The sequence below is a fragment of the Pyrus communis genome, chromosome 6, assembly GCF_963583255.1.
Source record: "Pyrus communis chromosome 6, drPyrComm1.1, whole genome shotgun sequence".
Taxonomy (NCBI): Eukaryota; Viridiplantae; Streptophyta; class Magnoliopsida; order Rosales; family Rosaceae; genus Pyrus; species Pyrus communis.
Window position 1 is genome coordinate 23759729 of NC_084808.1, and position 26107 is coordinate 23785835.

Here is a 26107-nt window from a genome sequence, read left to right on the forward strand (position 1 = left end):
TTGGAGAATAACTTTCACAACTAGTAATAGTTTAGCTTTTCGACCTGGTCCCCCAAAAAAGCACAAACCATGGCCCGTTACTTACAACTTACAGCTCTCACTCCTCAATGACGATTGAAGGTTGTCAACTACTATGATTATATATACCTCTGCCGTCGACTAATTTCTACTTTGTTTTCTTGGACTAATGGAAGAGAGATCGATAATGTAGAATGCTAAGTTGCCTAATTTCTACTTTGTTTTCTTGGACTAATGGAAGGGAGATCAGTAATGTAGAATGCTAAGTCGCCGCATAATGTTACACAGGGATTTTGTGTCTCTACATTTAATTTCAATTCAAAAACGTATTTGTGAGACATTATATACGTGTTGTTGTGATAATTAGAAGGAAAATGAATTTTTGCTTGTCCTGTACGTATATAAACACTCTTAACTGATTGAACCACAAACACCACAATCTCGTTTATATATGTATTAGTGAAGTGGTAATGTTAAATTAGAATTAAAAATGATTAAAATTACAGTCCTAATTATATTGGACTTGGGAGAAAACACACGGTACCCTCTACTAATATGATTTCAAAATGTCTTAAACAAGAACCAAGTAATTTTATATTGTCACCATTCGTGTCTAAAGCAACCAATTAGACTTTCAAAATAATTTCAATCAAATAAAAAACTTTATGAGAAGTCAGAGAAAATTTTCAATGTACCAGAATACGATGTATAATACAAATTATTGTAAATTATTTTTTTTAAGTAATTAATTACTTGTAATATAATATCAGATGTACCGAGCTGTATTACCGAAACACTAAAAACAATCTCTCCCTATCTTGTTTGCGATAGTTTTCACCTTGGTTTTCGTAAAACCATAGGAATTAGTTGGAGTTACCATCTCCATAGTCAAGAGGAAGAAGCTGACGTGTAGGAATGGGCATACTACAAATATATAGTAACTAGAAAAGCTTTATCACCACCCAAAAGCTAATAAGAGAGAGATAGAAGGGAAGAGAGTCACCTCCCAAAATCCCCCCATTGAAAAAATAAAAAAAACACAAAAAACTCTCAACTATTTGTTCATATATTCATCCACTCTCTTTCTCCATAGACAAAATCCAAAATTCCCATTCCCTTTTATCTCTATAAATCCTTTGAGGAATATCCCATCCCACTCTCTCTGCCTTTTGATCAAAACCCCACTTCTCTGCTCTTTCATTTGATCCATTTTTTGCTGTTTTTGTCTTAAGAAAAAACGTCAAATTCTCTGCAAATTTGTTGACGGATGCAGATGATGGGTTTTCAGGAATCGTGGGTTGCTCCGATATGTAATTCTTCGTTTCCTAGATGTTGGGTCTCGATCTCTGGGCCGATCATAATGTAGAATTGACAAAGCTTGTTGAGCATGTGATTGTGTTCTGTTTCTGCTGGATTCTGTCTCTTTGATTACTTTTGATGTTTGATCAAGTTTTTGTAAATGGTTTTTTTATTCCTCCGATGATTTTCTGATCTGGGTTTGTCAAAAGTTTTGATTTTACAGGACAATTATCTGTAAACCCCTGTTATTTGTATAAAAATATGGAGGTTGGTTTTACTTGCCTAGGTTATTTTGATCGGGTTAATCTGACCCGTATCAGTAAAAACGAGTTTACATGGATTAAATTTTGTATTTTGATGTCAAAACTCTTTCCTTTTTTTGGTTGTCTTTTGCCGGTGGGACTATCCATTTGTGGAAGACTAGTATTCTTCTCCTCAAAGTTTCCATCTTTTGGTGTTCCTCAAGTTTGCTTTACTATTTTGAGGTTTGGGGTTTCTTTGTTAACCCCTCTTGATTCGGAAAGTCCGAAAATTTTCAGGTTTTGGTCTGATCGAACTGTGATCAAATGATCGGGTTGTGAATTTCTCTGGTTTGTCGAATTTTGCAGATGTTTGATGTTATGACATGTTGATAGGACATAACTTGTTGCATTATTTGTTCTTGCACTTGCTGTCATGTTTTATAGGTATGTTTTTTTTTATTTGTAGGTTTTGAGACTTGAAGTTGTTGATCAATAACATAATTATCGAGGTAGATACCGCAGCGTAGATTATCTGGTGAATAAAATTAGCAAGAATGTTTGAAAATTTAGATTCTAATGTAATGTTGGATGATTAAGAGGAGTAATTTAGTAATTGTTGTACCAATATTTCGTAATTTCAGCAATTTAGAACTCCTTTGCAAAGCTTGGCCACTGTGAACTTTGGCAGTGCCAAATGGATGCCACTGCGAGCGGAACCCCAACTATACAATACCATAACATTCCTGACCAGCCAATTACCACTATTGTTGCCACTCCTGTACCAACATTTGAAAGGCGGCAACGCCATTGCTCCGGGACCTCCACCCCCGGAGAGTTCCCTTTAGCTGCAAACCCCTCCATTGTCCTCCATGTCCTTACTGCCTGCAATTTGGATCCTCAAGACCTTGCAAAGTTAGAGGCAAGTGACCTTTTTTTCTCTACATTTTGGTAATGCAGCGGTGTTTTAAGTTTTTGGATTTATAATGCTGCTGGTTTGTATTTGGGTGTGTGTGTGTTGCAGGCAACATGTTCCTTTTTTAGGCATCCTGCGCACTTTGCTCCTGACTTTGAATTGTCCATATCCGAGCTAGCTGCCCTGGACATGTGCCGAAAAAGAGCTATATTTAAGCCAATGACAGCCGAACAGCGTCAAGAATTGAAGCAAAGATGTGGGGGTTCATGGAAACTTGTCCTGAGGTTTTTGTTGGCTGGAGAGGCATGTTTCCGAAGGGAGAAATCACAGGCAATAGCAGGGCCCGGTCACAGCATTGCTGTGACTTCGAAAGGAACTGTCTACTCATTTGGCTCAAACAGCTCAGGACAGCTCGGACATGGCACAACTGAAGAGGAATGCCGGCCTAGGCCAATCAGGTTGCGAACTCTTGACTCCTCCTCTGATCTGATTCTGTAAAATGCAGGAAAAAGGAAAGAGAAATAGTTGCTTTACACGAAAAGTTGATGGAACTCCGTTGTGTTGCAGATCTCTGCAAGGCATTCGAATTATTCACGCAACTACTGGGGCTGGCAGGACAATGCTGATCAGTGACGCTGGGAAAGTTTATGCCTTTGGAAAGGACTCTTTTGGCGAAACTGAGTACGGGGTTCAAGGATCAAATCTTGTTACCACTCCACAGTTAGTTGAGTCTTTGAAAGACATATTTGTGGTACAAGCTGCAATTGCAAATTTCTTCACGGCTGTGTTGTCAAGAGAGGGCAGGGTTTATACATTTTCTTGGGGCAGCGATGGCAAACTTGGTCACCAAACTGAGCCAACTGATGTTGAGCCCCATCCTTTATTGGGGGCACTTGAGAATGTACCTGTGGTGCAAATTGCAGCTGGATACTGCTACCTTCTTGCTCTGGCTTGTCAACCTAATGGCATGTAAGGATTATCTGTCTTCATCAGTTTGCCTTGATAGCCTTGAGCATTCTGATTATATCGAACAATCAGCTTTTTCGGAACCAAAAAGAGTTGTTCCAGAATCTTGTTCACAATTTTTGAGAATGTTACTAAAATTAAAAAAATTATTGGGAGCCTGTTCAAACTGTTTTCTCCTAAAGCATTTGATATTACTCTTTTTTGACGTATTCATGTTTGTTCCTTGATAAATCCGAAACAGTTTCCTTTATTGTAGTCTTTGCGTTAAATCTTTTATGAAAATTATTATTTGCTCATTTGTACGATCTCGAAACTTTCAGGTCAGTTTACTCTGTTGGCTGTGGCTTGGGTGGGAAGCTCGGACACGGTTCAAGAACCGATGAGAAGCACCCCCGACTTATTGAACAATTTCAGGTTTTGAACCTTCAGCCGATGGTGGTTGCTGCCGGAGCTTGGCATGCCGCTGTGGTGGGGCAGGATGGACGTGTCTGCACCTGGGGTTGGGGTCGTTATGGCTGCTTGGGTCACGGGAATGAAGAATGTGAATCAGTTCCCAAGGTTGTGGAAGCATTGAGCCAGGTGAAAGCGGTGCACGTTGCTACAGGGGATTACACAACCTTTGTGGTTTCGGATGTTGGTGATGTGTACTCATTTGGTTGTGGAGAATCAGCTAGTCTTGGACATAGTACTGCTGCCGATGGACAGGTCTTGTTTATTACCGCTCTATTTCATATTTCATATGGTAATTGAGTTAGTTTCCAGGTTGCAGTAAGGCTGTGCCCCTCAACTCACATTGCAGAAAGTCAATATATGAACTTCATAAATCAGTGAACACGAATTACTTGTTTCAAAATGGTATCAAATTGCTGCACATCATCTTACATCTGTAGAATGACTTCACCATCCTAGAAGAGATTTGACACTGTTTTCGTCGTAGATATAACTCACAAACTTCTTGTTGCGAAGTTGTATTATGTGACTGGTTATTTGTTGGCTCCGGTTTGTAGGATGAAAGGTCGTCCAATTAACCAAGTTTCTGAATCTTATTTCTTCTGTTGCGTCTCTTGCAGGGAAATAGGCATGCAAATGTGTTGGCACCAGAGCTAGTGACATCGCTGAAGCAAGTGAATGAGCGGGTTGTACAGATCAGTCTCACCAATTCCATATACTGGAACGCCCACACTTTCGCACTAACCGAAACAGGGAAGCTATACGCATTTGGGGCCGGAGACAAAGGGCAACTAGGCATTGAACTTGTTGCCAACCAGACCGAAAGGGGAAAGCCAGAGCTGGTCGATATTGATCTCAGATAGAGTTCATCAATATCGTCGGCATTCCCGGCCACACCATAATGCTCTATCCTCTAATTTATCATCATAACTCATTGCATTTGATGTTTGCATTCCCATGTCTATTGTGTACATAGAAACAAAAAATTGTGAAGTTTAAAGGTTATTAGGTTAATAAGGGCCTAAACCAGACTGCTCAATGGTTGTTTATATCTGAAAATTTGGCTTGCTCTTAGGCTTCAGGTAGTTGTTGATAGCAGATGATACATTTGTCAAGGTTTATTTCATGACTTATTTTATCTCAAGATTAAATTTATAATTTATCTGCTGGGGTGGAAAGTGAAAACTGGGGTTCAGTGGCAATTTTCATGCATCACTTTCCCTTTTTCTTTGAGCATTGTGACGGTTGAGGTGGCTTGAGTTATCTTTTGAGCATTGTCATTGTTAATTGTGGGATCACTAAACTAAGTTTTCAGTGGGGAGCGAGAGAAACTTACATGCAACTAGAACGTCAATGTGTCAATGCGCATCATGCGTTTTTAACATTTTTACATAGCATCGCATAATTAGTTTGAAATATTGGCACCTTGGTGTTCTAGTTGTTTAGTTGCGTGCAAGTTTTCTTAGTGGGAAAGAGAATGGAGTGGTGAGAATTGACTGTCAATTTAAGTATGCCAGCCGGTCATTCTTGACTCCATCAATTTGGCATTTCTAGTTGCTGGATTTGGATGGCTATGAATTGGGATGGGAGGTTGGTTTGTGATTTCTTGTACATGATGATGGCTAACAAACCCGCAAAGCAAAGCAAAGCAAAGTGCTAAAAATTGGGGGCCCAACCTAGAGAGTGGATGCCCTTCTAAGAATTAAGGTCTGATTTTATCACTTAGTACTACGATCAAGTAATTTTCTTCTTCATTTGTAAGTGAAAGGTTTTAGGTTCAATTCTTGCAAAAAGTAAATTTGAACCACATTATTGCTAGTTCATTGTGAGGAAGCCCACCCCTTCCTTTTTAATGTAGATAGTATCTTTTTTTCCTTTTAAAAAATAAAAAATAAAAAAAATAAAAAGAAAAAAAGGTCTGGCTTTACTTCCAATAATTAATCACATTTTTATAACTAATCACTTTAATATTATGCTTAGTTCCATATTTACGCAACAAGGTTTGACATTGGTTTAAACACTTAAGACATTGATGTACATAGGTGAATAGCCATATGCATTTGAACTATGGGCGGTGACCTCAACTATTGTTGTTTGGTTGTCATTCAGTACTACGGTCTAGTGATATTCCTCTTCACTTGTGAGTGAGAGATGTTAAGTTAGAATCTCATGGATCACGAATTCAATACCAAATTAGGTTGTCCATTGTGTGATTTAGCTTAATTCCCCTATTCCCTTAGTGTAAAATATATCATTGTACTAAAAAATAAAAAAACTATTTTTGTTTGGTTAGATGTTTTAGTGTATCGAACTGTATTTTCGGTAAATTAGAAAATTTCTCTTTGTTTGAAAAATGATTTATGCACATCTTTTTTCATCTTCTACACCCCTTTTTAATAAAGATCCTTGAACTCTTATTTATATTTTACCATTCAAAGGCTGAAACAGAAAAGAATATGGCAAATCGAGTATTTGAATATGGCTCATATTTGAGTGGGATTTTCGTTTTAAGGCACATTTGAAACTCCAATCAAGAATTTTATTGTTAAATTGTGAATTGAGTTGCACCCACTTCCAACACTTGTTTAAGCTTTTTCTATGAAAATTCTATTTTCTTATATGGTTATCCATTTTTATAAAATTTTCATTTTCCATTTTTTCTTTGTAAACTCAATCATTTGAACCAATTGAAATTGGATTATCTTCTAATCCAATGTTGGATCGGACTGAAATTTATCTAAATTCAGCTGAACAACACCAGATGATCATAATTTCACAATATGAATAATAAAGTAGTCCTCTAAGAATTTATTTATTTTTGGTTACAGAGGGCCTAAAGCCCAAGTGGGACCATCAAACAAAGAATGACATGGCATCAGTTTAAGGGGCTTACACAAACATCTCAGTCCTACCAACTTCAGAAATAACATGTGGTGGCAAACCAACGATTGAAGGAGGAGGGACGTCCAACACAATACAATCTAGATTCCTCAAAATTTTTAATTTTGCTAAATCTTCAGCCACCATATTCCTTTCCCTATAAATATGACTTAAATCACATTGATCTAATCGAGAAATCAAGTGATGACCCTATTATTTATCCGCATCTAGAGATTAGAATGAAAGAGGTGATACATTATCATTTTTTAATAGGATGATACATTATCATTTTAGTTAAGGGATACACAAAAAGGATGGAATGGTTATGGTAACAATAATGCAACTATGACTTCTAGTTGGGTGGGAAAAAAAAAATACAATAAAACAAATATCAAGGGGAAGATGTTCACATCATTAGTTTCACAACTTATCACATGATCCAATCATTATTTGATTATTAAATTCTATTAACATATATTAAGGAGACTTTCTTAAAAGGGGGCATTCTCTTCAGTTTAACGTTAATTCACGTTTTAATGTTATAAAATATTGTGTAAAAAACATGAGATAAATGAGAGAGTCCCCTCGAGTTCTCAGCTGGAAATCATGACTTATATAAACATTATGTATTATTGTAACAGGATGAATTACAATTCTCTTAAACGTATGCGGTATAGATCACGAATTGTATATGTCATGTAGCTGGCCGCACCAATCGTATACGACTTCTATGCACGACAAGGTCTCCTTGTACCACAAGAAATGAATGTTTCAAAAATATATTATTTGTTTAAGGTTTGCTAGGATCCAAAGAAAGGCATATGCTTCAATAAGATATCATTTGAGCTTCAAAGAAAGGGCATATGCTTCAATAAGATATCATTTTATTATCTATTGAAAGTTCCAAATGGTAAGGGAAATAGTTTTACTAACCACTTTAAGTAGTGATGAAATGAGTTTAAATTACAAAATTTGTCATTGTAAATAAATTAATCATACGTATTTAGCGACAATCAATGTTGTGATGATACTCACCGTTAATTTAGGGCAATGATTGGTGAGAAAAAAAATACACCGAATAATAAGCAAGCAACTTCTTCAAGCACGGGCGGATGGAAGTAGGGACCAAGGTGGTCCTAGGACAACCTGAACCCAAAGTCCGAAAGTTATACATACGAAGGTCTTTTGAGGATCCTTCCAATGTTTGGTACAAGTCCCCTTTGTACCTACTAAATGTTTAATGTAATGCATACTAGGCATATCTCAACAGGTTGTGTCGACAACACTCGACAAAATCTCTCTATATCACTCATCAGATCCTTTCGGCATATGCCGTTATCTTTAACACGTGTGCAACATGGTTTGGCTGATGACAACAAGCCTAACAAACGTTCAAAGAAATGTCTCAATGAATAAGTTGAAATTTTTTTTTAATGCTTCGCGCTCAGTTTCTACTTGTATTTACCATTGGAACCCCTAATGTTCAAACTCTGGATCTGCCACTGCCTTCAAGCATCCTGTCTTTTGTTTAATTTGTTGTACCAAACTGTTCTTTTTATTTATTTGTTGCCATGATGAAATTCGCACCAAGTTCGCGAATCCCTATTCATTCTGTCCATGGCGTGCGTGAAAGAATATGTTGGCATGTGATGTGCAGGAGACTTGGTTGTGTTATTTGAAGAATGAAACAACACTAATCATGGAGTTTTTTGACCCTCGGACTCAGAGAAGCCCCGGTCTTAAGGGTGTTTGCCTACAGCTACTAATAAATCATGCACCTTAAGCACCTAAACGAAGACCCAATATTATATCATATTCATATTAATCCATTTTTTTGGGAAATTTAGAAAAATAACCAAATTTCCCTAAATAGAATTCTAACCACCATTTTAAATTTTCAATAATTAACCAAAAGTTGCTATGAAAATACTAATACACCCTTAAAATAAGGGTTTCTTAAAAAAAACCGAAAAAACAAAAGGCTAGGCTGTCTTTTACCGCCATCTTTATCCTTTCTGCAGTATAGACAATAATCCAAAATCTCAAAAACCCAACCCACACATCCCAACCCAAGCACAGCCAGCCACGACATGCAACACGATCCCTCTCTCTTCCTCCTCTTCCTCTTTTATACTATCACACATATCCTTCGTTTAGTTCCGAACCCCCAAAATTTTTTCGACCTCCTCCACATGAAGACAACTCTCACTCTCACTCTCAGTCAACTTCCTCCTCTACTCTCCAATTTTTTATTTTCAACTACGACGATGTAATCCTTGAGTTCGAGCATTTGCACCATCAAGCTTACAACGAGACCTTCACTCACTTCAGTGTCCGCTGCCCTTCCTCAACATCTTAGCTCCTCAATTGGGACCTCCACTTCTAAGATTAGCTCCAAAACCAAATCGTTGGTGAAAAGCCCAAAATGCGATGGTCCCTATCTCTTTTTCTCTCATTTTCTCCAAAGGTTGAACTTTGGATTTTGTTTTCTTCTATGATTGAATTGGGATTTTGGGTTGTTTAAGGAACTTCAAGGAGCACGGGTGGCTTTGAACTTATTCAATTCTACTTCGAATCTCCTTATCTTAATTGAATCTTGCTTTATTTAATTTCCATGGATGACATTTTTTTTTTTTTTTTGGTTTTTTTGAGAAAACTTTATTGAAGGTCTATTAGTACTTTCATATCAACTTTTGGTTATAATTATCATAAATTTAAAAAGGTGGCTAGAATTCTATTTAGGGTCCAAAATTTGGTTTGTTTTCCAAATTTCCCTATCTTTTTATATTATACAAAGATATATGTACACAGCGGGTGGTAAAATAAATTAGTATCAAAATCATCATTCACAAAATATATTGTCACATAAAATCTCTCATTTATAAGTAAAGATAAATCGACAAAACAATACTACGTATTATGTAGTTTTTTTTTTTGAACAAACGATAATATCTACTGACACGCCTAACCCCCAATATCCTCCAAACACCAAGGTAGGCACGTGCTGACCGACACCCGAAGGTGACGAAGCTATACTAACATGTATGAGAACTATGATGAAAGAATGAACACAAATGAAACTCGTAAATTTAACTATAATGAATATGCAATTGTGGAACATGTTCAAAGCTTACAACTAATTCAGAACATTGTAAAAGGAATATTATAAGACTGTGCGAATAAAGGAATAGGTCCTACGCCGAGAGGACTTGAAGATACTGATGTGGGAATGCCTTGACTCCGGAATTTTACGCCTCGATTTAAGTCCTGAGGGGGCTCAAAACAAAGCATGAGTGGACCAAGTTTATATATAAGTAATACTAAGACAGTTATTATTCAACGTACTAACCCCCAGTTTTAGAAAACTCATATAGCATAATAAATAATAGGTGTTCCAAAAACCCTAGCATGCCATAAAACCTTCATAAAATATATATCATATAAAATGTGCTTAAGAGTGGTATCACAATCACCCGACCGAAGCCATATATAAATATCTTCCGCATGAAGGCACTACATCGCCCAGTCGAAGCCATATATAAATATCTTCTACCAATAGGCACTACATCGTCCGCCCTAAGGCATATATAAACCTTATGTCCAAAAGCACATATAAATCTTCCGCCTGAATGCACTACATCGCCCGCCTGAACCACATATGTCATTCGCCCGAAGGCACTACATCGCCCGCCTGAAGGCACACATATCATTCGCTCGAAGACACTACATTGCCCACCCGAAGGCACATATGTATGAATATCCATTAAGTAAGCACAAAAAATCATGAACATAATCTTTCCAAAATATATCTCATCGGAGCTCAATAGCTCAATTATCATATTCATAAATATCTGACTAACATAAATTCGCTAAAGCATGATATTTCATAAAGTGAAAATCCAATTTACTCATAAACGTTTCATAAAACGTAGTCATGAAATCATGCTTTTCATGTATGCATTTCTAGTAATAAAATCATGCATTTTGGAAGGGGTCCACTCACAGATACTTTGTCATCGAAGAGCCATGCAACTAGAGAAGACGAAAACGCCACTAACAACGCACCTAAACACATAAAGGACCAATTAATAAAATTCTACCAAAATGATTGAATTTGGGAAAACAGACGTCATAAACGGATTCAGGATGTCAAAAAATATAAGGGGGGACCTCGGGTACCCCCACTCGCTGCCACGGGGCGGCGGCCCGGAAGGCCACACGCCACCACGTGTCGAGTTGGGTTGCTGAAAAGTTGGCCGGAAAAGTTACCGACGGAGCACAGTACCTCCGCACAAAGGCACATGTGCTCATTGCGTTGACCTAGGAACCCGTCGGGTCGGGTTGGATCTGGGTTGGGCCGGTTTCTGGGCTTGGTTTAGTGGGCCAAAGTTCTGGGTTGGGTTGGGTAGTATGGTCCAGAGGTTTGGGATGAGTAGCAAGGTTGGGTTTGGATCCGATTACTGGGTAGCGGGTCGAGTCAACCCAGTTTCAAGCTGCGTTGGCCGGTTTCCACGAAAAAGAAAGCCAGAGCTTTCCAAGCTCCACTCAACCCCAAATCTCAACTAAAACTAGTCATACAATATATCAAATTGAAGCCCAAGCAACAAGGAAGAATATTATACCTCTCACGTGGCCAGTCATGTTAAGAGTTGGCCGGAAAACGGCCTGCAAGTTTCGGGTTCTCGCTGGAATCTGGGGAAGTATCCCTGAGCTGGTTTTCCATTGTTTTGATGTCCAAAACACGAACGAAGGAGTTAGTATTCAACAAGGGACGAGGGAAATATGGTTCAAAGGGTTTAAAACCTTACCCTCGTGTCGAGAAGTCAAGAAACTCGCAAAGATGGCGGCTCTACCGTGGTGGTGATGTTGCAGGGTTGAGAGGGATGAGAGAGAGTCCACATGCGGTGGTAAGTTGGGTGTCTTGTCATGGATGTGGTGGTTTCAAGTGGGGCATGCCATTGCACCATCTCGATACTTGCCGAGGAAGAAGGGAGAGAAATGAGAGTGAACTGGGAGAGTTTGAGAGAGAGAGAGAGAGAGAGAGAGAGAGAGAGAGAGAGAGAGCTGTGAGCAACCATGACAACATATCTCCCAACCAAAGTGAAATTACCAAATTACCCTTCTGTTTCATGAAAATCCAGGGCAGGTCATTACATCTACACTAAAAAATCAAATATAAGATCTCTCTCACTTACCCGTAGTATTAAGTTGCACATATTATGTAGTTATATGTTGAATTATACAAATATCAGTCGTATGGAGTTTCAAACCCCACCAGTTACGTAACCATGGCCAGGCCGTGCATGGGTCAGGATTCACGGGCGGCGTTCGTTTTAACTTTTAACAGTGAAATAAAATTCAGACTCCAGAAGATACAAATGCTAGCTACTGGACAACCCTGCAAAACATACAAAAATACGAGAGTGATTAATTATTAATAGTTATATATTATAATCCGTAATTGGACGACCCTGCAAAGTTGAGGATACACATTTTTATTAACTAATAATATTTGTTTATGAGAATCCGAAGTACCGTACACATCGCTAATCGAATCTCTTACGTACAGTGGAGAGTCGATTGGACACAGATAATTTTCGATCGAGTGCCTCCTCTGCTGTTCAATTATTTGGTTGAAATATTGGAAAACAAAGAAGCAAAGCTTTAATTTCCTTCCCCACACATGTTCTTTGCCTGTAGCTTTGAGCAATTCACATGCTTGTTCATACGTAGACCCGGTTGTGGTACTTTGCATGCATTTATTTATGGGAATGTGAGTCTTGTGAGGCACGTACATACGAACGTACGTGCATACGTAGGAGGATCGATCTTGTTTTCTAGCTAGCTAGAGTGTCGGTAACGAAAATGGATCTCAGTTTTATTAAATATGGTACAAGATTACTAAATTAAATTGTGACAGTTTGTTAATGCCCTAGTATGAGTGTGTGTGTGTGTATATACATACATACACATATATATATATATATATATATATATATATGTGTGTGTGTGTGTGTGTGTGTGTGTGTGTGTGTGTGTGTTCTACAGAAGATGAGGCCTATGTGAATGTATTGCAGATGTGAAAAGTTCTGAAAGATGGAGCATAATCTCAATAAGATAAGTAGATCAGAAAGTTTTGAAAGAGACTGTTGTCAAAGAGGAACCCTACGTAAATAAAGGGGCTGCAGTTTGTGAACGGGAGTTAACCCTATCAACCCACCAAATAAGTTTGGTCCCTATAAAGCAATTTTTCAGACTATTCTTACGTGGTGTCATAATTTTATTCAAATTATAATATGTTTGATTTTTGTTAATATCTTAAAAATATGAGGCATATCAACATTATCGTCTGCTGATTATAACACATTGCAACCAAGTACTCACAAAAAATTTAAGAGTTGCTTGATCAAATGAGCCTACGAAGCTATAATCCCCAATTAGGGTTTTCCGTCGAGGCAATTAAGGGTGAAATATTTTCTGAGCTGGCTGTAAATTTAACACCCACAATTAGGTAAGCAATTTTTCAATGTGACCAGTACACGGGATGGTACACCACATGTTACTATACAAATTGTGTGATATGTGTGCTAAAAGGTTAATAACTTAAAAAATAAAATTTCCCACAGTGTTGTATCACTTGTGTTCCCGTCACAACTAAAAATTTCTCGTTTTTCTGTGCCACAATGATTGGTAAGCAAGAATCAAGATACTTAATTATGTCATTTGTAGTGATTTGCCAGATGGCAATATCAACTCCCTGACACGTGTTGAGTGGATGAGCATGTGGCCTAACAGTAGTAGTCACCACACTCATAACTCTTCACCCGCACACAGCAATAAGTATTTCTGGATGGAGATCGACTCATGCAAATGGCAACAAATGGGATTTGCCTTTTATTGTGAGTGCATTTTATATTTGGTCACCACCCTTTTTAAGTTTTGAGTGGATTTTTGCTCATTACCTAAATTATTGGGCATCATCACCATTTTAATTTTCAGTAATTTAATTTATCTATAGATTATTGTACAAATTTTTAGTTTTAAGAATGAGTGATTGTCCTTCTTCGACCAAAATATAAACTCATACAATGACAATTAATGCAACTAATTATGCGTAGGGTTCAGATTTGATCGAACACTGGGGGAATCTAGTTGAGGAGAATGATCTCCAAACCCTACATTATTTCAATGAGTACTCCATCTTCTTCCCCATCTTCAGTCCGTATCGCGAAGACCAACAAGTATTGTGCTTCGTTGCATGGTAAGAACTCATCATCCTGCAAGCATGAACCTTCATTTGTTTTCTCAACTTTAACATATATGATAGTGGGACGACAACAGAAAACTTAATCAGTGCCATTTTTAGGAGGGTCCTCTAGATTTATAATATTTTGGATCTCAAGAAGTAGGTGCAGAAAACGATTGATCGAAAAAATATTTACCGTTCGCGAGTGTATGACTTCGAATGATAAAATATTCTCCAATAGTGACGCACATGAGGATCAATCATATTTGTTTTCTTTCCTGTTTCATGAGATCTAGAGTAATTATAGTGCTCTCTTTCGAAGAAAGGAAAAAAAGAATAATATCATACGACTTCTATGGATCCCACCGCCTCATATGAGATGGACAAAGGTGAAGTTGAAAAAATAGTTTCAGTCCCCAGCTAGCATTTGCTTAGAAAAGTAATAATGCATTTCGTATTAATGTTGGTATTACAATTCGGTATATAACTTGGTTCTTCGTGTCAAAATTTCAAAGTCGAACCAACATATCATTTGTAATCATATTTACAAAGTCTCCCTGAAGCCACTTGCCAACATCCCGACAAATGTTGAGTTTAATTTAATAGAAAAAATCTTTGTACGATAAAGAGTAGAATCATTCATTCTATCAAATTATTGATGTGGGATGCATTCTTCAACGCTTCCAACTTTCAAATTTGATCGTTTTAATTCTAGTTGTATATATGTAGCCAGCTAGCCGTGAATTTTCATATTAGTATAGTTGCTTGTTTCAAGTTTTCAACCCATGCAATGCAACTTCAGGCCAATATCAAAATGGAAAAACAAAACCCTAACTCCACATTGGCGGGTGCAGTTCGGTACCGGATCAACTACCAGCATTAACGACCCCAGATTCTGAGAATTGAATATCAGAGGGTTTAGATTTGACCCCAAACACCGTGGGACTCATCTCCGGAAAGTTTAAGGGAACAAAGCTCACATGGGAGAACGTGGCCACCCTACAGAAATACGCCACGTCATCACGTGGAGGATAGTACGGACCACCCATGTGGTCTCGAAGGCTAAATAGGCCCCACTCCAGTGTCAACAGATTTTGTCATCATGAGTTTTTTGGCTTATCTTAATTTCAGTGGGTGCAAAGAGAAAAGTTGGTGTACAGGAATTCACATCACCCTTTGTTATCTTCTCCCACAAATCTTCTCAATTTCCATCGGTTGAATTACATGAATTAGAAAAGATTAAAAGACAAAAATTAATACGAGATGTGTGAGAAATAAAAAAAAGTGTGTGAATAACATCATTCATTTACAAATTCAACATACAATAATAAGACCATCAATGTTTGAATTCATTTTCGTTTTTCACTGATTGTAAGTAAAAGATCTTCGATTGGAGTTGTATAAATAGAGAATTTGAAATCTAATTATAAGTGATATGTTATGTCGATGTGATTTAGTCCAAATCTCGACTCTTACTACCTTTTTTTTGGGTTGAATAAAGTTTAGACAGAGGGGAGGCTACCCATCCGAGTGTCAGAGTATACCACAAGCTTTTTTTATGACTTACAACGGGGGTCCTAACCTCTTTTTTTTGGTTTTTACAGAGCACCACCAAGAGAGATTGTCGATAATAAGACTCGAAACTTAGCCTTGAGCTAACGAAGAAAATGAGCATTACCAACTCAATCAACCTTCATTAGCACTCTTACTACCATTTCTATCAAACCCTAAACACATATGTTTTTTAATGCAACCCTAAACTCATGCTATAATTAGGGAGAGGGAACTTTTAGCAAAATAATAATAAATTAAAAAAAGAAGGGTGAGATCGTCGCCAAATTGCCACATGCAACAAGGCACAAAAGTCAATCGGGTATTTATACATGATCCTTTATCTAATTAACTTTTCCCACTATCAGAAAGAGAAGAGCTAGATTCAAACTTTACACAACCCACACACCATTAGATTCTCTTATGTGCTCACCACACCATTGTACATACTCTTTGCACTCCAAACATAACATGTCAAAATTGTTTGGATGCCTAAAGGGACCCGAGGACCAACGTTACTTTTTACCATTTCACACTTCACTAAGAGTTTGTATTTTCGTATTTGAAATTTTATGTTCGATCTATATTCTTCAAACATTATTTTCAGTAGGACGATGGTAATGCATGATGTGATTTAAGAGAGAGTTAAGAGACAAAAACTTAGCTGCAAGGCACTAAAATAAGAAACTATTAATATGTCATCGATGGAATGGCAATAACAAGATGCAATAGAACTATAGAAGCTTGCTATTTTTGTGAAATGAGATGGAGAAAGAAGGGAAGTTTGTCTACAAAATTTACCGCATCATGCCATGCCGACACAAGTTTCATCGAGAAAAGTGTCGGTGTACAGTTCGGTAGATAAATAATGTATCTCTTGTTTTCTCTCGCCCTAGGGTTTTGGCTAATATTACACCCTTCTTTTCAAGAATTGCATGTTTCTTTTCGTTCAAAGGTTGGTCATAAACTCTTTGATTAAACATTTTAATTTAGGTTTGGTTCTTTGTAACTTGTTGGTTTTGGATACACTTATAAAGTCAGTAGGCATCAAGTTCGACTCACACAAAATCGTAGAATCGTCACCCAAAAACAAAAGCATTATGGATTAGTATGCAAATCAGCAAATTGGATTGCAAAAATTCTTTTAAGATAGATTACTTGAGGAAAATGCTAGGAAAATCATTTTTTCGACCATATTTTGTAGAGTGATTGATGATTGATTTCCTTTTTTAGTGAATTAAAGAAGAAATTTAACTATCAAACGTCACATTATAGTTGATAAAGTATGGTCTAAAAAGACAATCTCTCTAACGTCACTCATTACTTAACGGCCAAACTAGCGTAATGGGATCCTTTGAATCATAAATGATGGATGGATGGCCCCACATACCATCACATTGTATAATATTGAGGTTCTTAAACCCCTTCGTCCCCTATATATAATCTCACTTTCCCTCAACTTCCTCACAAGTATTCTCTGCCTACTCTGTTCTCTCCCTGCTTTTGTTTCAAGCAGAGAAGTAGAAAGAAATTATGGCAATGCCACTCTCCCTTTTGCTGATCCTCTCTCTCCTCCTAATCCCAACAACCATTTCCTCCTCCCCAGTCAAAGATCCTGAACTGGTGATGCAACAAGTACAAGAGTATGATCGATATTCCAACACTAGCAAAGTTAAAGCTTGGGAAATAATTTTCGCACTCTTGTTTTATCATTATGCACTTTTGCTTTGTCTTCGATTCTCTTTTGATTTACTCAACCCAACAGTTTGAGTAAAAGAGAGGTGCAGTGCATGAGAGAAAAAAGGGTGCAAACATCATTTTTCTCATAGTTATTTACTTAGTCTTGCTAACTGACTATTGATAGTGTGTTAATATCATCGTCACTAATAAAATGTATGGACATGCATTTGTTACATTTTCGAAAATATCGACACATTATCAACCTCATCATGTACAGAGAGTTTCTGGTTATTTACTCGAGTAAAAGTAGGTAATTACGAACAACGTGTACTTAATTTTGGGTATTGTCTCTTTTTACAGGAGCATCAATGCCTCAAGGAGAAATTTGGGTTATCTTTCCTGTGGCACCGGAAACCCCATTGACGACTGCTGGAGGTGTGACCCCAACTGGGAGAAGAACCGCCAGCGGCTAGCCGACTGCGCAATCGGGTTCGGAAAGCAGGCCATTGGCGGCAGGGACGGTAAAATCTACGTGGTCACGGACTCAGGCGACCATCCGGTGAACCCTAAACCCGGAACCCTCCGATACGGCGTGATCCAAAACGAACCGCTCTGGATCGTATTCCAGCGTGACATGACGATCAAGCTGAAAGAAGAACTGATGATGAACTCCTTCAAGACCATCGACGGCAGAGGAGCCAGCGTCCACATTGCCGGTGGGCCCTGCATTACCATACAGTACGTGACCAACATTATCATCCACGGATTAAACATTCACGACTGCAAGCAAGGAGGGAACGCCTACGTGAGGGACTCGCCTGAGCATTTTGGGTGGCGGACGCTTTCCGACGGAGACGGGGTTTCCATTTTTGGTGGTAGTCATGTTTGGGTGGATCATAACTCTCTTTCGAACTGCCGTGACGGGCTCATCGATGCCATCCATGGTTCCACTTCCATCACCATTTCTAACAACTACATGACGCATCATGACAAGGTCATGCTCTTGGGGCACAGTGATTCCTACACTCAGGACAAGAATATGCAGGTCACCATTGCATTCAACCACTTTGGAGAAGGCCTTGTTCAGAGGATGCCAAGGTAACTAATCAATATATAATTACGGGTCAGTGGAAAGGTGAATCAACAAGTTTTTTTTTTTTTTTAAGGAAACTACTGGAAAAGATTTGAAAACTTTGAGTTTTAATAAAATAAAGGGTGAAGTGAATAGTACCAGAATTGACTTTTTAATATAAAAATATGGTTTTTCGTTAAAATGAACAATATCCGGAGCTTTTCGTTAAAGTTCCCTTTTTTATTTTTTTTATGAATTATGCAGATGTAGACATGGGAACTTTCATGTGGTGAACAATGACTACACCCATTGGGAAATGTATGCTATTGGCGGGAGTGCTTCTCCAACCATCAACAGCCAAGGCAACAGATTTCTAGCACCAAATGATAGATTCAACAAAGAGGTGAGCAGTGAGCATTAATTCCAGTAAGGCAAAGAATAATTTCAATTAATTACTGCAACACATTAAATTTTGTTCAGTATAATTCTTCTCGAAATCAAGATTTTCTAAGGTGAAAATTTGAATTACTTTTTTCAGGTCACCAAGCATGAGGAAGCGCCACAGAAGGAGTGGAGCAAATGGAACTGGAGGTCCTCGGGAGATTTGCTGCTAAACGGTGCGTTCTTCACAGCATCCGGTGCCGGAGCATCTTCTAGTTACGCCAAGGCATCGAGCTTGGGTGCAAGACCGTCGTCGCTCGTGAGTTCACTCACTGCCGGAGCTGGTTCGCTCAGGTGCAAGAAGGGCTCGCGTTGCTGACCATCACAGGGAAGGATAAAATGGGAAAAATAAGACCCACTGTAATTACAGCAGCTAGTGTTTTGATTTTTCTTGTATATCAATATCGGTGTTTCGCTTTTAACGTTTTGGTAATTTTCAACCTTGGCTTTTCACCTTTGAGAATTATGTGTAAATTTTTCCCAGATGTCTTGATCGTGAAAGAAACAAGGCCAAGTGTTGATATAATTGAATATGAAATGAAAGCAAAATTTCGTACTTTTCTCTTGAGTTTTTGAGTGTTACCGACTGTGTACTACCATATTTTATTTACATAATGAGAGAGACATACAACTAGTCGTTGAAACTCGGGGGATATGCATTGAGGTTCTAATTTGAAGAAGAATTTGCATGGCATAAATATCCCACGTTTGTTTTATTAGCACGAGACATCGTTGTGACGCTATAATGCTAGAGTGTCACTCACATGGGGTCGGTGCAGTGGTTACGGATGAGTTGAGCTAAAGTTGTGAGCAAATAAATGCTCTCACTGGACTGAATTTATGGGGCCATCATCTTCTTCTTCTGCAGACCAAAAGTGGTTGATTTTCAACAGGATATGTACGTGTTTTGACAAATTTGCAGAACATCCAAGCGTTTGATCAGATCACGTTGCCTCCATCCAATCCAACAGCCACAAACAACCCAAGTGCTTACCATTAAATTTTTTGCCCCCAGTTTGCCATAAATGTTGTCACCACAACTCCTAATCGACCCATGTTATCACTGTGCCCTCCACAATTGCAAACTATATGGTCGGCAGAGTTTCATTTAGAAATGAAAAATAAAGGTTAAATAATCAAAATGATCATTGAGATTTGCATAACACATTATTTTGGTAAATCAATAGAAATGGTTCCTGAGATTGTCCACCATCCATCATTTTGGTCATTCCGTTAAAAACTCTGTTGAGTGTTCCAGAGCTCTTGGCCGGAAGTTTGGGCAATTTTCAAAGCTCCGAGACACTTAACGGAAGGACCAAAATGATGGATGGTAAACAATCTCAGGAACCGAAGTGATATGTTATGCAAATCTCAATGACCATTTTGGCTATTTAGTCAAAAATAAATAAATAAATGGGGCATTACAGCTTTTTCATTCCCCACTACTTTATTTCGAAGTTTAATTCTGACTTTAGGGGCCTACTATACGGCAACGTATCGTGTATATTCTGTTCTTTTGTATTTTAATCGTACATTTAGCAGTTAAATTAAGTAAAAATTTCATAAGCTTTTCTGATTATGATGTTGGACGCAGATATAAATCTTAGAAGCCACACATGGAAAGATTGGATCTTTATTATCTAAGAGTTACAAAATTTGCTATGAAGACAAAATCTCAAGTCCCAAGTTTTCACATTCATCAGACATTGAGAGCAACATGCACATTGGGAAGACTGACAAATCATGAGCACGATGGCATCTTTTCTATCGACTGGCATTGCGGTGGATCTACAAAATAGACAAGGAGCTAGAAAATAAGAAAGCATTTTTTCATTTTTCTTGTGTGTTCAAGTACGATATTGATTTATGAAGAAGGAATATGTATAACTAACAATGACCCTCGATTAAAACTTTGTCGGAGATTTTAACCTGAACTAAGGAAAAAAAAAATGTCCCACCCCAAACACTCCTACAAAAAAAACATAAAAATTACGTCGAGAGTTTCCTCAAACCAAGTTACTTGATTATCTAACGCCAAGCTCAGGCTCGCTAGTCGATGTGGTGGCTAGAATTGGATAGAATGCAAGTGAAAAACGAGGGTCAAGTTCCAAAATTCTTCCAAGCGGAAGGAAATAAATGGATTGATCGTGCAGGAAACTTATTCGTTAAGATTCGCACAAATAGATGAAGTGATACAAGTTGATGTCAATTTCTTCCAATTCTTCACCAATCACTTGGCCTACCTCACACCAATTAAACAAAGGGAAAGAAGAGCGATCATGCTACAAACCACTCCAAATTCTACAAACAAGTTTCCACAAGCGACCAGTATGTCCTTAAAGAGTCATTCAAAATTCTGAATCAAGCTAAAAAAATTACAGAAATTCATCCCCAGGTAAAACAAACTAGTAATCAGAGGGGGAAATAACATCATCGATTTTTAGTATCATCTTCACCACCTGTGTTGCCAATAAGATTTGCTGCTGCTTCCCGATCAAAGTCTCGAAGACATTCTGTTTGCGCATATCATTTGTGCCAACATCGTTGCAGTCTATTCCGTAGTAGGGAATGTTCTCCTGCATTAACAGTTCAAATTGATGATCAAAATTCAGAATCGCAGCCATACAAAGAGAGAGAGAGAGAGAGAGTCGAGAATAGATTGGCTATCATGCTTCATTTACCTTAATCTGCTCGGCCTTCACTGCAGATAGCGTTTCGATGGGTTGAAGGCCACTATTCTCTGCAAGCGCCATAGGGACAGCATCCAAAGCATCTGCAAATGCTCTAATGGCATACTGTGGAGAAAAGGAAGATTTGATTATAACATTTTATTTAATACTTTTATAAAAGTGCAAAGAAAAGAGGGAGGAGACTATCTTCATACTTGCTCAACTCCTGGGTATCGGTCTGCTGCTGCCTCTACAGCAACGGAGCAAGATATCTCTGCTGATCCACCACCATAGACAATAGAATTGTTGCGGATGAGATTCCTAGCAACACAGAGGGCATCGTGGATGCTGCGCTTAGTCTCCTCTATCATCATTTTGTTACCTAATGAGTCCAAAGAAATACCAAAACCTCTTATAAAAACTCTAAATTAGGCTTGAAGAATAAACATAATCACAGAAAAGGATAACAAAAAGCCAGGCTAGTCGAAAGGTTGCAAAATCTGCTAGCCATACATAATATTCATTTCATCAGTTGACGCTACCTAATCTTATTGACATCATTTTCACTTAAGCGAAATGCTGAGTCACTTTGGAAGTACCAGGAAAGATACAAGTAAAGAAACCTACCACCACGGATAAATATGGTCACCGCCTTTGAATTTGCACAGTGTTCAATGTACAGCATGCGATCCTTAGTTGTGCCAAATGATTTTTCGCGAACTATACCGGCCTAGTGAAAGAAAGAAAAAAAAACCACAAGTTAGGGTTCTTATGTTTACAAGAATGGAATGTATATGGACAAACGGATATCAATCAAGAAAAATTAAAAAAAAAATGTTGGAAAAATAACTACTTGTTATGAAACATTGCTTGCTAATTATAATTAAATAGCAAACAATATACTTAAAGAGCTATACCTTTCCTAACTTCTCGGGTGTCAATTCTTGGAACCTGGGCACAATTCTTCCTCCTACAAATAAATAAAGACATCATTTTTTTGGTGGAGAATGATGACAAAATAGTATAAAAACCATAGACTGCTAAAAATTATATACCAAATCTCAAGTTCTATAAAGTCTTCAAAATAAGGCATACCTGTAGCTATTGCAATTAGTTCCAACTCCACACCACCAACCCATCTGACAGCAGGCAAGTTCCTGTGCATCAACAGGTGATTTGCTTCATCATCAAACCCCCATTGACAGATGACCAAGGTAGCACCGACATCCTGCAACCAATGATTATCCATAAGTACCCAGATGACATAGTAACAGAAAAGCATCCTTAATACCAAGATAACCAAATTGTAGCCATGAATTTCAGAATTTCTTTAATAGCGATAACATTATGCAAGTAGGGGATGCAATCCGACCTTGCATTTTTGGACCATGTCATCAAAGTACTTCTGTTCTTGCAAACGTAGAGTCTGAAACTTCTCCACTGTATCAATATCAACCTTATGTTTTGTCTTTGGCTTAGGTGGCTCAAAGGGACAAGTCAAGATAGCAATTTTTGCATCTTCAATATGCTTTGGCATTTGTGGATGGCTCATATCCTTGTCAATAAGAATACCATATACCAGCTCAGTATCTTCCAACTTACCCCCAACTTTCCCCTCTACTTTTATCAAATCTAGGTTCACATCCTTCCTCTCTAAATCTGCAACAGCCATAACTGCTTTCACAGCAATCTCAGCAAGGTCACGCTTGCACCGGTTCACACTACAAAATGAACAAGAAAATTTTAAATTCAAGCCAATAATGGAATGACAATAGAAGACACTTTAACGCAACAATCTATTAAAAATTTGCAAACGCAGACGGAGAGCGGAAGAATAACATTATACTATTACAATAAATCACAAAAATTATCCAACTCGTCAAAAAGAAAGTGTGAGCTTTTACCAGATTATACAATTATCCATTATATTATGATGACAAAAACCATCGTATAACAAAGTGGTGAAGTAAACTTACTATCATAATTCTGACTAGACAGCAGCAACGCACATAAGTGAAAAGTAAATCTAAAAGTTTCACTTACATCTTGGACGATAACGTGGTCATGCAAGTTCCAACCAGAGGCTCTATATTATCCAGATCAAATTCAAATTTGTGTGATATATGCTGCAAATGGTCGAAAGCTATTCTAGATGCCAATTCGTATCCCTCTGCAACGCGTATGGGGTGAATACCTCGCTCCAACAGCCGCTCAGCATGCTCTAGAAGTGCACCAGCCAACACAACAACTCCAGTTGTCCCATCACCAATTTCATAGTCCTGGCTCTGGGATAGTTCAACCATCAGCTTCGCAATCTGATTGTCGACATCCATCTGCTCCAGAATCGTGGCACCATCATTTGCTGATATATGCAAAAGAAAGGTAAGTTAAGGTAACACAAAGGTTATCTCAAAGCCAAGATTCCAAAGCTTATACTCCAGATAAGTGGGTGCTCCCACGCCAAATAGCCATGTTCACACTACAGGGCAGGTATAATTATAACCACACGGGCACGAAGATGGGAAAAATGACAAGCGCCGATCAGAGGTAAAACACACACTAACCCATTACTCAGAAAAGCATACAAACTTCAAGATTAGCATTTTCAAACTGAAAAAGATCATGCCAGACGCCGAAAATGAAAGGGAATGAACCCAAATCACAATGAACAGACAAACAGAAGCACATAGATCCACACCCAAATAAAAAACAAAAAAACCAAAAATGCGAATCAAGCAGAAACAAAAGCTTCATATTCTGTGCGAGTAAGAGAGAGAGGAGAGATACTTACTAACAGTGATTTCGCCATCGGGACTCTGGAGCATCTTGTCCATGCCCTTGGGTCCGAGGGAGGTCCGGAGGATGCGAGCGACGGCCTTGCCGGCAGAAATGTTGGCCTTCTGAGCATCGAGGCCGCGCAATCGAGACTTCTGCTCCTGCTCCCTCAGTATTATGAACGGGCGCCCGTACTCATCGAACGCCAACGCCATTGCTGCACCACCACTCTGTTACCAAATCCGATTCACTTGTTCCTCAAACCCTCACTGCTTTTCCCACTTCCGTTTAGGTCGAGGATCTTCGTCTCTGTTTAAGCATCTGCTTCTAGGGTTTGGGGTTTGAGATTTTGACTGTTTGAAGTGGGAAGCCCTCTGGATGTCGTGTTACTTATGGGCTTTACAAAACACTATTGGGCTTCGGCCCAGATTGGTTTTTTTGGCCCACTCTTTTTTCTTTTTGTTATATTTGAGCGAATTCACAAGGGCATATTTATCAATTTGTCTTCTGAATTTGTATAGAGCTGTTAATTTCACTTAAACTTTAATTTTAGCAGATTACCATCCTAAACTTTTTATAATTAGCTAATTTTCCCCCGACCTAGATTTTAAAAATTTTCATCCATTTTGACACATAACAATTGTATGGGGCAAAAAGAATGAGAAATTTTAAAATATAATGATAAGCGTAAGTTGGCTATTTATAAAAGTTTAGGAGGTAATCGGTTAAAGTTAAAATTCCAGAGAGGTGGAAAATTGGCTTATAAAAGCTTATGGAGGTGATTAACTAAAATTAAAATTTATGAAAAATATTGACAGCTCTATACAAGTTCATGAACAAACCGACAAATACCTCAATTCACAAAAGATATTTCCAACCAAAAATAACGGCAGCAACTAACAAACTGCGCGCCACGGTGCCACCGACGGCTTTCCTAGCTCTACTCCGCAACGCCCTCCAAGCCCGCCAATCTCCTCCTCCCAAAAATTCTTATATATACCCACTTCTCCCCCAACCCCACCACCACCCACCGCCACTTTCCATTAGCCTGCAGTGTTCTCAAACCCACCAACGAGAACCAACTGCGCGCATAATTAGCCCTTTACCCTTCTAATCATACAAAATGGCACGCCAACAAGTTGTTGTTGCTCTTCTTCTGTTGGCCACCGTGGGTTTGGCTTTCGCTGCCGACGCCGCCAGCCCCGCCGCCGCTACCAAACCCGACCTCCTAACCTTCGCTGGTGTGCCCTCGGCCGGTCCAGTCCCCGACAATAACGATGTGGGAACCATTGCCGTTGGTGGCTCCGGTAATGGTGCTTCCGAGGCTCCTTCTCCTGGCGGTGCCATTGGTGGCTCCGGTGCTGGTGCTTCCGATGCTCCTTCTCCTGGTGGTGCCGACAGCGTTACCGCCGGCTCTGTTGGTGGACCTGTCTCTGATTCAGCTTTCGGCTCCATTGCCAGTGGTAATGCCGAGGGTCCTAATGCTAGCGCTGCCACCGTGGGATACCTCTCAGCGCGAGTAGTTGTTGCCGCAGGCATCGCCGCCTCCTTCTTGTTCTAAGCTCCGTGCTTGCATGCATAGTATCTAGTTCCCATGCAAATGTTTGTGCTCCATATTATTATGAATAATGGAAATAAACGAGAACCATCGCTATATTCGTTGGCCGTATATTTAGTGATTGTACCGGATGCTCGTACATACGTAATCGAACAAAATATTTTCGTCGTTACAAATTAAAACGTCATTCTTTTGTGTTGTAATTCTACTTGTTACCACTAGATTGTAGTTTTAAACCCTCGTATTTAAGTCTGAAAATTTTGAACAAAACGACTGCGAAGAACTAAACCTCGATATATACCCAACTAATCCATCTTAACTGCAAGATGATATATATTATACGGTTG

At 38.6% G+C, this 26107-nt stretch overlaps 4 protein-coding genes across 8 annotated transcripts; 3 read left to right on the top strand and 1 right to left on the bottom strand.

Annotated features, from left to right (window-relative positions):
* The first annotated feature begins 982 nt into the window (after window positions 1–982).
* LOC137737168 (ultraviolet-B receptor UVR8-like) lies at window positions 983–5050 on the top strand. 5 transcript variants are annotated; one of them, XM_068476564.1, is made up of 7 exons: window positions 983–1328; window positions 2026–2094; window positions 2201–2478; window positions 2581–2930; window positions 3040–3441; window positions 3759–4143; window positions 4509–5050. In XM_068476564.1, the coding sequence occupies exons 3-7, from the start codon at window positions 2254–2256 to the stop codon at window positions 4749–4751; spliced, it is 1605 nt and encodes a 534-aa protein (XP_068332665.1). In that variant the 5' UTR covers window positions 983–1328; window positions 2026–2094; window positions 2201–2253; the 3' UTR covers window positions 4752–5050. The 5 variants fall into 5 exon arrangements, with proteins under 5 accessions (XP_068332665.1, XP_068332664.1, XP_068332663.1 ...); XM_068476563.1 differs by having other exon boundaries at window positions 2026–2068; XM_068476562.1 differs by having other exon boundaries at window positions 983–2094.
* Window positions 5051–17050: 12000 nt separating this feature from the next.
* On the top strand, window positions 17051–19316 carry LOC137737059 (probable pectate lyase 5). The gene is made up of 4 exons (XM_068476409.1): window positions 17051–17208; window positions 17606–18343; window positions 18582–18720; window positions 18856–19316. The coding sequence occupies exons 1-4, from the start codon at window positions 17099–17101 to the stop codon at window positions 19075–19077; spliced, it is 1209 nt and encodes a 402-aa protein (XP_068332510.1). The 5' UTR covers window positions 17051–17098; the 3' UTR covers window positions 19078–19316.
* A 1590-nt stretch (window positions 19317–20906) lies between these two features.
* Window positions 20907–24551, bottom strand: LOC137736696 (T-complex protein 1 subunit epsilon). The gene is made up of 9 exons (XM_068475927.1): window positions 24219–24551; window positions 23471–23789; window positions 22800–23148; window positions 22523–22655; window positions 22345–22397; window positions 22055–22157; window positions 21643–21809; window positions 21440–21553; window positions 20907–21334 (listed from the first exon to the last, which is right to left on the bottom strand). The coding sequence occupies exons 1-9, from the start codon at window positions 24415–24417 to the stop codon at window positions 21164–21166; spliced, it is 1608 nt and encodes a 535-aa protein (XP_068332028.1). The 5' UTR covers window positions 24418–24551; the 3' UTR covers window positions 20907–21163.
* A 774-nt stretch (window positions 24552–25325) lies between these two features.
* On the top strand, window positions 25326–25763 carry LOC137736273 (anther-specific protein BCP1-like). Its single transcript, XM_068475571.1, has one exon. The coding sequence runs from the start codon at window positions 25326–25328 to the stop codon at window positions 25761–25763; it is 438 nt and encodes a 145-aa protein (XP_068331672.1).
* The last annotated feature ends 344 nt before the right edge of the window (window positions 25764–26107 follow it).

What these genes read in the sequence shown, in the direction of transcription:
- LOC137737168 (XM_068476562.1), top strand. Translation starts at nt 2,254, where the DNA reads ATGGATGCCACTGCGAGCGGAACCCCAACTATACAATACCATAACATT. An exon ending in AAGACCTTGCAAAGTTAGAG is followed by an intron (nt 2,479 to 2,580) that starts GCAAGTGACCTT and finishes TGTGTGTTGCAG; the next exon opens with GCAACATGTTCCTTTTTTAG. An exon ending in GTACTGCTGCCGATGGACAG is followed by an intron (nt 4,144 to 4,508) that starts GTCTTGTTTATT and finishes CGTCTCTTGCAG; the next exon opens with GGAAATAGGCATGCAAATGT.
- LOC137736696 (XM_068475927.1), bottom strand. Translation starts at nt 24,417, where the DNA reads ATGGCGTTGGCGTTCGATGAGTACGGGCGCCCGTTCATAATACTGAGG. An exon ending in CACCCGAGAAGTTAGGAAAG is followed by an intron (nt 22,158 to 22,344) that starts GTATAGCTCTTT and finishes TTCTTTCACTAG; the next exon opens with GCCGGTATAGTTCGCGAAAA. An exon ending in GATACCCAGGAGTTGAGCAA is followed by an intron (nt 21,554 to 21,642) that starts GTATGAAGATAG and finishes TTTTCTCCACAG; the next exon opens with TATGCCATTAGAGCATTTGC.
- LOC137737059 (XM_068476409.1), top strand. Translation starts at nt 17,099, where the DNA reads ATGGCAATGCCACTCTCCCTTTTGCTGATCCTCTCTCTCCTCCTAATC. An exon ending in CTTGTTCAGAGGATGCCAAG is followed by an intron (nt 18,344 to 18,581) that starts GTAACTAATCAA and finishes TGAATTATGCAG; the next exon opens with ATGTAGACATGGGAACTTTC. An exon ending in ATGATAGATTCAACAAAGAG is followed by an intron (nt 18,721 to 18,855) that starts GTGAGCAGTGAG and finishes TACTTTTTTCAG; the next exon opens with GTCACCAAGCATGAGGAAGC.
- LOC137736273 (XM_068475571.1), top strand. Translation starts at nt 25,326, where the DNA reads ATGGCACGCCAACAAGTTGTTGTTGCTCTTCTTCTGTTGGCCACCGTG.